The following is an 11,708-nucleotide window of genomic DNA, read 5'->3' as shown; positions in this document are numbered from 1 at the left end:
ATGATTCGCACTCGTCAATATCTGTAGAAGAAAACAACAAAAATATCATGCCAAAAAAGATATTGTTTAGCTACAAATATCAACTAATTCCAGCTTTGTCATTTCCTCACCAGTTTCGCAGTCTGTTCCATTGAAGCCCGCGTCACAGCTGCACGTGTAGGAGTTGACGCCATCGTTACAGGTGCCATGAACACAGGGTGATGATTCGCACTCGTCGACTTCTGTAGATAAAGAAAACATCAGAAATCGTGATGTTGGAAAAATGATTAGCAAGAAATATCAACTGATTCCAGCCTTGTCATTTTATTCTAAATCAATTCCTCACCAGTTTCGCAGTCTGATCCATTGAAACCCGCGTCACAGCTGCACGTGTAGGAGTTGACGCCATCGTTACAGGTGCCATGAACACAGGGTGATGATTCGCACTCGTCAATATCTGTATAAGAAAACAACAAAAATTATCATGCCAAAAAAGATATTGTTTACCTACAAATATCAACTAATTCCAGCTTTGTCATTTCCTCACCAGTTTCGCAGTCTGTTCCATTGAAACCCGCGTCACAGCTGCACGTGTAGGAGTTGACGCCATCGTTACAGGTGCCATGAACACAGGGTGATGATTCGCACTCGTCGACTTCTGTAGATAAAGAAAACATCAGAAATCGTGATGTTGGAAAAATGATTAGCAAGAAATATCAACTGATTCCAGCCTTGTCATTTTATTCTAAATCAATTCCTCACCAGTTTCGCAGTCTGTTCCATTGAAACCCGCGTCACAGCTGCACGTGTAGGAGTTGACGCCATCGTTACAGGTGCCATGAACACAGGGTGATGATTCGCACTCGTCGACTTCTGTAGATAAAGAAAACATCAGAAATCGTGATGTTGGAAAAATGATTAGCAAGAAATATCAACTGATTCCAGCCTTGTCATTTTATTCTAAATCAATTCCTCACCAGTTTCGCAGTCTGTTCCATTGAAACCCGCGTCACAGCTGCACGTGTAGGAGTTGACGCCATCGTTACAGGTGCCATGAACACAGGGTGATGATTCGCACTCGTCAATATCTGTAGAAGAAAACAAGAAAAATTATCATGCCAAAAAAGATATTGTTTAGCTACAAATATCAACTAATTCCAGCTTTGTCATTTCCTCACCAGTTTCGCAGTCTGTTCCATTGAAACCCGCGTCACAGCTGCACGTGTAGGAGTTGACGCCATCGTTACAGGTGCCATGAACACAGGGTGATGATTCGCACTCGTCAATATCTGTAGAAGAAAACAACAAAAATTATCATGCCAAAAAAGATATTGTTTAGCTACAAATATCAACTAATTCCAGCTTTGTCATTTCCTCACCAGTTTCGCAGTCTGTTCCATTGAAGCCCGCGTCACAGCTGCACGTGTAGGAGTTGACGCCATCGTTACAGGTGCCATGAACACAGGGTGATGATTCGCACTCGTCAATATCTGTAGAAGAAAACAACAAAAATTATCATGCCGAAAAAGATATTGTTTAGCTACAAATATCAACTAATTCCAGCTTTGTCATTTCCTCACCAGTTTCGCAGTCTGTTCCATTGAAACCCGCGTCACAGCTGCACGTGTAGGAGTTGACGCCATCGTTACAGGTGCCATGAACACATGGTGATGAATCGCACTCGTCGACTTCTGTAGATAAAGAAAACAACAAAAATTGTCATGCCAAAAAAGATATTGTTTACCTACAAATATCAACTAATTCCAGCTTTGTCATTTCCTCACCAGTTTCGCAGTCTGTTCCATTGAAGCCCGCGTCACAGCTGCACGTGTAGGAGTTGACGCCATCGTTACAGGTGCCATGAACACAAGGTGATGATTCGCACTCGTCAATATCTGTAGAAGAAAACAACAAAAATTATCATGCCAAAAAAGATATTGTTTAGCTACAAATATCAACTAATTCCAGCTTTGTCATTTCCTCACCAGTTTCGCAGTCTGTTCCATTGAAACCCGCGTCACAGCTGCACGTGTAGGAGTTGACGCCATCGTTACAGGTGCCATGAACACAAGGTGATGATTCGCACTCGTCAATATCTGTAGAAGAAAACAACAAAAATATCATGCCAAAAAAGATATTGTTTACCTACAAATATCAACTAATTCCAGCTTTGTCATTTCCTCACCAGTTTCGCAGTCTGTTCCATTATAGCCCGCGTCACAGCTGCACGTGTAGGAGTTGACGCCATCGTTACAGGTGCCATGAACACAGGGTGATGATTCGCACTCGTCAATATCTGTATAAGAAAACAACAAAAATTATCATGCCAAAAAAGATATTGTTTAGCTACAAATATCAACTAATTCCAGCTTTGTCATTTCCTCACCAGTTTCGCAGTCTGTTCCATTGAAACCCGCGTCACAGCTGCACGTGTAGGAGTTGACGCCATCGTTACAGGTGCCATGAACACAGGGTGATGATTCGCACTCGTCGACTTCTGTAGAAGAAAACAACAAAAATATCATGCCAAAAAAGATATTGTTTAGCTACAAATATCAACTAATTCCAGCTTTGTCATTTCCTCACCAGTTTCGCAGTCTGTTCCATTGAAACCCGCGTCACAGCTGCACGTGTAGGAGTTGACGCCATCGTTACAGGTGCCATGAACACAAGGTGATGATTCGCACTCGTCAATATCTGTAGAAGAAAACAAGAAAAATTATCATGCCAAAAAAGGTATTGTTTAGCTACAAATATCAACTAATTCCAGCTTTGTCATTTCCTCACCAGTTTCGCAGTCTGTTCCATTGAAACCCGCGTCACAGCTGCACGTGTAGGAGTTGACGCCATCGTTACAGGTGCCATGAACACAGGGTGATGATTCGCACTCGTCAATATCTGTAGAAGAAAACAACAAAAATTATCATGCCAAAAAAGATATTGTTTAGCTACAAATATCAACTAATTCCAGCTTTGTCATTTCCTCACCAGTTTCGCAGTCTGTTCCATTGAAACCCGCGTCACATCTGCACGTGTAGGAGTTGACGCCATCGTTACAGGTGCCATGAACACAAGGTGATGATTCGCACTCGTCGACTTCTGTAGATAGAACCAACAAAAATATCATGCCAAAAAAGATATTGTTTACCTACAAATATCAACTAATTCCAGCTTTGTCATTTCCTCACCAGTTTCGCAGTCTGTTCCATTATAGCCCGCGTCACAGCTGCACGTGTAGGAGTTGACGCCATCGTTACAGGTGCCATGAACACAGGGTGATGATTCGCACTCGTCAATATCTGTATAAGAAAACAAGAAAAATTATCATGCCAAAAAAGATATTGTTTAGCTACAAATATCAACTAATTCCAGCTTTGTCATTTCCTCACCAGTTTCGCAGTCTGTTCCATTGAAACCCGCGTCACAGCTGCACGTGTAGGAGTTGACGCCATCGTTACAGGTGCCATGAACACAGGGTGATGATTCGCACTCGTCGACTTCTGTAGATAAAGAAAACATCAGAAATCGTGATGTTGGAAAAATGATTAGCAAGAAATATCAACTGATTCCAGCCTTGTCATTTTATTCTAAATCAATTCCTCACCAGTTTCGCAGTCTGATCCATTGAAACCCGCGTCACAGCTGCACGTGTAGGAGTTGACGCCATCGTTACAGGTGCCATGAACACAAGGTGATGATTCGCACTCGTCAATATCTGTAGAAGAAAACAAGAAAAATTGTCATGCCAAAAAAGATATTGTTTAGCTACAAATATCAACTAATTCCAGCTTTGTCATTTCCTCACCAGTTTCGCAGTCTGTTCCATTGAAACCCGCGTCACAGCTGCACGTGTAGGAGTTGACGCCATCGTTACAGGTGCCATGAACACATGGTGATGAATCGCACTCGTCGACTTCTGTAGATAAAGAAAACAACAAAAATTATCATGCCAAAAAAGATATTGTTTAGCTACAAATATCAACTAATTCCAGCTTTGTCATTTCCTCACCAGTTTCGCAGTCTGTTCCATTGAAACCCGCGTCACAGCTGCACGTGTAGGAGTTGACGCCATCGTTACAGGTGCCATGAACACATGGTGATGAATCGCACTCGTCGACTTCTGTAGATAAAGAAAACAACAAAAATTGTCATGCCAAAAAAGATATTGTTTACCTACAAATATCAACTAATTCCAGCTTTGTCATTTCCTCACCAGTTTCGCAGTCTGTTCCATTGAAGCCCGCGTCACAGCTGCACGTGTAGGAGTTGACGCCATCGTTACAGGTGCCATGAACACAAGGTGATGATTCGCACTCGTCAATATCTGTAGAAGAAAACAACAAAAATTATCATGCCAAAAAAGATATTGTTTAGCTACAAATATCAACTAATTCCAGCTTTGTCATTTCCTCACCAGTTTCGCAGTCTGTTCCATTGAAACCCGCGTCACAGCTGCACGTGTAGGAGTTGACGCCATCGTTACAGGTGCCATGAACACAAGGTGATGATTCGCACTCGTCAATATCCGTAGAAGAAAACAACAAAAATATCATGCCAAAAAAGATATTGTTTAGCTACAAATATCAACTAATTCCAGCTTTGTCATTTCCTCACCAGTTTCGCAGTCTGTTCCATTGAAACCCGCGTCACAGCTGCACGTGTAGGAGTTGACGCCATCGTTACAGGTGCCATGAACACAAGGTGATGATTCGCACTCGTCAATATCTGTAGAAGAAAACAACAAAAATATCATGCCAAAAAAGATATTGTTTAGCTACAAATATCAACTAATTCCATTCTAAATCAATTCCTCACCAGTTTCGCAGTCTGTTCCATTGAAACCCGCGTCACAGCTGCACGTGTAGGAGTTGACGCCATCGTTACAGGTGCCATGAACACAGGGTGATGATTCGCACTCGTCGACTTCTGTAGATAAAGAAAACATCAGAAATCGTGATGTTGGAAAAATGATTAGCAAGAAATATCAACTGATTCCAGCCTTGTCATTTTATTCTAAATCAATTCCTCACCAGTTTCGCAGTCTGTTCCATTGAAACCCGCGTCACAGCTGCACGTGTAGGAGTTGACGCCATCGTTACAGGTGCCATGAACACAGGGTGATGATTCGCACTCGTCGACTTCTGTAGATAAAGAAAACAACAAAAAATGTCATGCCAAAAAAGATATTGTTTACCTACAAATATCAACTAATTCCAGCTTTGTCATTTACTCACCAGTTCCGCAGTCTTTTCCATTATAGCCCACGTCACAGCTGCACGTGTAGGAGTTGACGCCATCGTTACAGGTGCCATGAACACAGGGTGATGCTAAGCAGTCATCGATATCTGTTATCAACAAATAAAATGTGATACAATTCATTATTGTGTCGATTTGTAAGCCTTTTTGTTTTGTAATTTTCGTGCAAGTAAATGTCAAAACATTTATGCTTTTGTTAAATCAGTTCAACTAATATGTAGTGTGTATATAGTTTTATAAAGTTACAGAGCAAACATTATATCTATTTCAAAAATTGCTCCAGTTGCTGTTTATGATGTTATTCAGTTATCTATAGCTAAGCCCTTGCTCTTGCACACAAGGTTTGAAATGTACGATACATAGTTAAGAAAGTGTACCTACTTCTACACGAAGCAGTGCCATTCCACACTCCTCTGAAACTTCCACTGTTTCCCCCAGTGCACATTAGAATATTATCTCCTTCTAGTTGGAATCCTGATGGGCATTGGATATGGACGACTTCTCCACATGAGGCTGTGATGTTGATATCTTCAATGCTACACTTTTGCTCTGTCGATTAAATTAGTTGAAATATTTTTAAAAAGACATACCTATTTCAGTTCGCCAACTTTGGTTTGTTATTCAATATTTACCATTTAATATGTATGTAATATATTTTCTTTGTTGTCATACTGTCATGGATGACGATATCACTTTCTTCTCCAGACGTTATTTTGTTTTGTCGCCGAACAGACGTCTTGAGAAACATTATCCAGTAACTAGATACAACGTTTGGTATTGAGTAACAGGCATGTTGGGTGTAATCAAATATTTCCCTAATTCGAGACTTAGAACACACATACGTATAGTGATGCGTACCTAGAACCCGGAACTGGAACTGCAAAACGTTTAATTAGGTTTAAGTAAAAAAAAAACTTAAATGTCGAGAACCAAGTCCGGACTTGCAAAAAGCTATCTCTCAGTTATATTCTCTGTTTTGTTCCAAACCATCTAAAACCTTCCAAATTTGCACTGGAAAAGGACCATTATGCGTTTATTCCTGAACTTTTCTGTTACACTGACTGTATATAATTTGAATGTATTTTTCACATTGCATGTCAAATTCATGCTAACATGCAATTTTATATGTACCCCCTCTAGTGGTGCGTACCTAGAGCCTGGGCTTGGAATTGGACCTAAAAATGTTAAGGTCCAAGTCCCAAAAAAAACTAAATGTCCGGAGCCAAGTCCGGACTTGCAAAAAGCAATCTGTCACTTATATTCCCTTTTTTTGTTCTAAGCCATTTAAAACCTTCCATAGACAGTGAAATTTGCACTGGAAAAAGACAAGAAACTTTTTGTGTTTACACTGGCTGTATATAATTTTTCACATTGCATTTGAATTCATGCTCACATGCAATTTTATATGCATGCACCATCCCCCCTTTCCCTCAAAAAAAAATTCTAGTGCACATGATATGCGATGATGGGTTCAGGTCCGGACTTAAACGTCCGGACCTGAACCTGAACTGCTGGACCTGAATCCGGACCTGAACCTGAATATGAGTTTAGGTACGCACCACTACCCGCTCCCCCTCCAAAGAACAGATGCAATGATGGGTTCAGGTCCAGACTGAAAGTCCAGACCTGGACATGAATATGAGCTAAGGTACACAACACTACATACGTACATCACTCATTGACATCACGAGCGTTCAATTAATTCGGAAACTTACCTGATTCACACAATATTTCATGAGCGCCGCCACAACTCATGGGACTGAATCCGTTTTTACCCAAGACAAGACAGTCTACATCTTTATCGGATGTAATGTTGGGTATCTCTGATGTTGCGGCTAAGTCTGCAACATATACACCGTAGTCATGACTAGTGCACCACCATATAGCATTAGTATCTTAATACCTTACTATACATCAAAGATTAAAACTCGGTTACTAAGTCCTTAAATGACTTTTACCGTGCTCCGTCGATATTCAAAGGATTTTTTGGTAAAGCACGTTGGTCATAAGTGGCATAGCCTTAAGTTTGACGCCACCTAATGAATATTTCATTCTCTTCGCCAATGGCGATAGAGTATGCTTTTGCCGACTTGGGTCTGTATGTAGGTCAACAACATATAAGTCGAGAAATTGTGGATGGAACTTTTTGATTTTTTGTAGGTGTGTAGCGGTTGTCAAGAGGCATGCCTAGTTTGAAAATGGTTTACCTGGCGTTTTCCTATGGTACAGCAGCGAGCTTTGTATTTTTTCGAGGTTTGTTTCGGGAAGCATAAGTCAAAATGCAGCTGGGCGATTTCTACGATATTTGGTAGGTGTGTAGCGGTTGTGTAAAGGATTGTCATGTGCGAGAATGGTTTTGCTAGCTTTTACCTATGGTGCTGTAGCTGGCTTTGTATGTAAGTGCGTTTGTCTGTATGCAAGATAACTCAAGATGTTCTTGATGAATGCTAATGATATTTTGTTGATAGGTAGGGGACACAGAAATGAAGGTCAAGTTCGATAATGGGCCTCCTAGCGACTTGTTTTAGTACTGCAAGTGAGCGTCAAAGTTTGCGCCTAAATTTTCCAGAAGTGCCAGGTTCATGATTTTTTAGTGGTGGATAGCTGTTGGCACTAGGAGTAAATGGTGTAATTTTGGGCCCCCTAGCAGCTTGTTTGGAACTACAGTGGGTCTTATAGTTCGTATCTTTTAAGAAGGATAATTCCAGAGGGGATTGATGGATATTCCTTGCTTTTGGTAGGTAGGTACTTTGGGTGATTATCAACATAATGAGATGCTAATTATGTAAATCGCGGTCTATTTAATATAATTACTTTAACTTATCCTGGAGAAGAACATCCCTTACAAAAGTGTCACCCTAGCCCCTCAGACTGTAGCAGAAGCCTGATCTCCTTCCCATGACAAGAGCCAGTCACACCAAATTAACCCCCTGCCCTCACTCTTCCCGGCCTTAGCACAGAGATGACCTCTCAATTCAAAGACAAATCAAAGGTCGGGCAGAACTAATCGCCTTGGCATACCGTGGCCGGGAAGTCAGTCCCCAGTAATTGGAGATGCCCTGAATTACAAAGTTTGGATCTTTGGTAAAATAAAAAAGCTGTTCATAGAATTAGTTCTGAATAGCTGGGTGAGCATGACATAACTTTCAGACAATCTAATGTAAGGAACTTATTCCTCAATGTACTTTAGAAGATTGCTTCTGTTACCAATCTAATCAGAGATGTGATTAACAGATTAGCCTGATGATACACATGTCATTGACCTGTTAATTGTTTGCAGGGGAGAGAAGCATGAACAAGTGTCTCTAGGCTTAGGGCTTTATATTCAAACCAAATAAGCTCATTAGAAGTCTTTCTGCTGGGAGCAAAATATATTTCTGGTAACATTAAGATATGAGCCAGTGGTCAAGTGGCATTTTCAATCAAGGCTGGGAAGATCAGCAGTGTTAATAGGCCATCAAACAGGCCTTCCTTCTTATCATTATTATCCATGCTATGATATTGGTAGCACATTTGCTGTTAGTAGCTTGAGAGCATGACACTAGTACTTTTTTGAGAGTCCAAATACCCAGGTCTAACAGTCAGTCAGTCAATCAGTCGAGGACATCAGACATCAACTCGGGAAGCTTGCTGGACCCTTATAACAGTGATCCATTCATTATACTCCAAAAAGGCTCTGAGTGTCTAGAGATTTTTTTTATGTTTGCGCATAGAGAAATGTCTCGGTACCAGAGTGATGCATGCTAGCTCTAAGAGCTTGGCCAAGTTTTATAGCAGATGAGAGGAGTTACATACCATACATTAATCTAAATAAAACTTAGGCGCACTTTACACTTAGGGTCGCTTTAACCATCCTGTGTCAGTTAACCCTCATATGATGCTTAACCATCACCTGTCTAAAGAGGGAATAAAGGGCGTATGATGGTATTTCCACAAACTGTCCTTAGCCACCTCCGGACCTGGTCCTGGTTCGGTTCAGTGGGGGGGCCGTGATGGTTTCTCTCGTGTGTAAAGAGAAACCATCAAAGGTGACGGTAATATGAGGCTGTGGATCATATGCTAATGATGTGCTAACGAGCCCGTAGCAATGGAAACATGTTTTTCCTCATTCTAAAAGTTTGAGACATTGAGAGTCGTCAAATGTTCCAAGTGGAATGGCTATTTTCCTTTGGTACTGCAGTAGAATGTATGTGTGTTTGTAAAAAAACAATACCCGAGGTCAGATGGGATGAATAAATGGAATTTTCAACTACTACAAACACACGTTTATGCAGTCATTTGCTTTTGGGGACGGGTAGGTGCTATTTAGTACTACATGAATGAGACCTAATAGTCTTGAACAAAGGCATGATTATTTGGCGAAGAGATGTGTTCGTGGAACTCTAGTTTAATATGACTTGGAAGGATAAAAATATACATTATGTATTATCATGCTTCATGTACATGTGGATTGCACGATACGGGTTAAAACCCTAGCCCTGCAACGCACGACAATTGTCAATTTGCGCATGCATAAGACATGCAAGTGGGTCCTGTATTCTAGGAGGTTGTGGCATTTCTCATTTAAATGTGGCATACCAAATCAATGCGCACCGAATGGAAAAGTAAATAATCTAATGAAGCAATCAGATCTGGGAGGTTAAATTGGCACAGGCATGCCAGCAGGACCAGAGTTAGAGGACAGATGGAAGACAACTATAAAGCAAACAAACAAACGAGGCAGGGGAATATAATGAAAAAATGTTTAAAAAATGCAGAAAAAGTCTTAACTGTTTGGATAAGAGCACCAGGGCTCTATAGAACCCTCAGACGCCGGCTGCCAGCAGCATCCCTTGGCCCCACAGTCTCCTCCGCAGTCTATCTTCCATTCAGGATCAACGACACAATCTCCATTTGCAGAGGACACTGCGGAAAAACAAAGGCGACCTTTCAAATTAACGACGACATTTGTTTCAATAATGAAATATAACTACTGGTTAGCATATCAGATAATATGTAACGTTGTGTACATCCTGATGCAAAATAATAGTCCATAACATTTTTGACGACGCCTCAGGGGAGTCGTCAAGTGGTATATTTTGCATTCAGTCTGCAAAAATTCTAGGAATTGCACAGGCATTTCCACAGGAATGCAGTATGCTGGGTATGCAAGCCCTCCCCCCCAAATCTGTTCCAGATGTATCTCTGGTATGCAATGGTGGAATGTAGGTCACACTTGCTCCCTGGAGGAATTTGTCCTTTGAAACTAGACGGGGAACTCTGCACAATAGATCACGTTGTCTTGGTTGTTATGTTATGTTATTTTATGAAGGATACATTTTCTTTTCTAGAGCTTGTTCAAGCCATACGCCACAGGCAGACAGGAAATACTTCTGTAGTGCTCAATTGTAGGTTTAGGTCACTGGCAGACCATTGTGCTGTACCGGGGATAGTACATTTCTGCTGGCTGTAGGTTTATGTTACAGGTGGGCTAGTATATTGTGCCAGGGATAGTGCGACAGGGAAGTTCCAGTCTATTTCTGATTTGAGCTGTATTGTTGTACCCTCAATCGTCGTCATGGCAATAATACATTTTTATTGCCAGTCTTGTTGCAATTGTTTCTTGCTAATTCGATCGTTTGCAACAGTTGTTGATCACACAAATAGAAAAGAAGTCTCGTGTAGTTGCTATATTAGGATAGTTTAAAGAATCAAAGGAAAGCGTGTTAACGAATCGTGTATTGTTGATTGGCCTTGGAGATGTTGCCCCTAAACATGGGTGCTTTATTGACATTACCCACAAAATCTTGCAATTATAAGTCATATAGTAGAACAGAGCGAGTTTAGACAACTTCCTCGTTGATTATGCACATTAGATTCCTATTTGCATAATTGATATCAAAGTATATAGGACGCATCACGTAAGCTATCTACATCTAAATTTATCTAAATTAGCTGAAATAATTTGTATACCACTTTCTATTAACACACCTATTTCAACCCAGTAGAACTTGTCCAACACATCCAGTTTCCTTGCTCCAATCCAGTACTGCTGCCCATTTAACATGGATAGCTGTATACTGTCCAACTCCCCTGGCCTGTCGTCTGTCGCCATGTAGCCCCCTTTATCACCACACTTTCCCAGAGCTTCGTGCCATTGGGTTTGTGTCCGGTCAGTCTTGTAGCACGAAGGTTCATACTGCCAGGCTGGTTCTGTGACAGTCAAAAATAACGTAACTGTAAGGTACGTATACCTAGGGCCAAGAGTATCAAAACATGAAAGGGAATATTGGAACTATTATGTATGACAATTGGTATTATACTACACCATCTACACAAAAACTTCCTGCTAGCGTTTCAGCTTTTAGTTATGATATGCAACCATTGTTATCAAATCGCTTTGTTCCCCGAATAATGTTATGAGTATCTTTAAACATTTCATAGCAAATTACTGTGGGCTGCTAATTCTAAACATTTTGTATGAAAGTACAGAT

At 40.9% G+C, this 11,708-nt stretch overlaps 1 protein-coding gene across 1 annotated transcript in view; it reads right to left on the bottom strand.

Annotated features, from left to right (window-relative positions):
* The window catches only part of LOC118413586 (fibropellin-1-like), a 17,804-nt gene extending 6,475 nt beyond the window's left edge, over positions 1–11,329 (bottom strand). The window contains exons 1-26 of the mRNA XM_035817112.1: positions 11,206–11,329; positions 5,214–5,324; positions 5,010–5,120; positions 4,795–4,905; positions 4,594–4,704; positions 4,193–4,303; positions 3,989–4,099; positions 3,785–3,895; positions 3,584–3,694; positions 3,369–3,479; positions 3,168–3,278; positions 2,968–3,078; positions 2,767–2,877; positions 2,566–2,676; positions 2,366–2,476; positions 2,165–2,275; positions 1,965–2,075; positions 1,764–1,874; positions 1,560–1,670; positions 1,359–1,469; positions 1,158–1,268; positions 957–1,067; positions 742–852; positions 527–637; positions 326–436; positions 111–221 (exon numbers count right to left, since the gene is read on the bottom strand). Of these exons, the coding sequence (XP_035673005.1) occupies positions 111–221; positions 326–436; positions 527–637; positions 742–852; positions 957–1,067; positions 1,158–1,268; positions 1,359–1,469; positions 1,560–1,670; positions 1,764–1,874; positions 1,965–2,075; positions 2,165–2,275; positions 2,366–2,476; positions 2,566–2,676; positions 2,767–2,877; positions 2,968–3,078; positions 3,168–3,278; positions 3,369–3,479; positions 3,584–3,694; positions 3,785–3,895; positions 3,989–4,099; positions 4,193–4,303; positions 4,594–4,704; positions 4,795–4,905; positions 5,010–5,120; positions 5,214–5,324; positions 11,206–11,329 (2,899 nt within the window). The remainder of the gene's footprint in view (positions 1–110; positions 222–325; positions 437–526; positions 638–741; positions 853–956; positions 1,068–1,157; positions 1,269–1,358; positions 1,470–1,559; positions 1,671–1,763; positions 1,875–1,964; positions 2,076–2,164; positions 2,276–2,365; positions 2,477–2,565; positions 2,677–2,766; positions 2,878–2,967; positions 3,079–3,167; positions 3,279–3,368; positions 3,480–3,583; positions 3,695–3,784; positions 3,896–3,988; positions 4,100–4,192; positions 4,304–4,593; positions 4,705–4,794; positions 4,906–5,009; positions 5,121–5,213; positions 5,325–11,205) is intronic.
* Between the last annotated feature and the right edge of the window lie 379 nt (positions 11,330–11,708).

This window comes from Branchiostoma floridae, chromosome 4, assembly GCF_000003815.2.
Source record: "Branchiostoma floridae strain S238N-H82 chromosome 4, Bfl_VNyyK, whole genome shotgun sequence".
Taxonomy (NCBI): Eukaryota; Metazoa; Chordata; class Leptocardii; order Amphioxiformes; family Branchiostomatidae; genus Branchiostoma; species Branchiostoma floridae.
The sequence above is the reverse complement of the archived record's forward strand: the minus strand, read 5'-3'. Positions and strand labels throughout refer to the sequence as shown.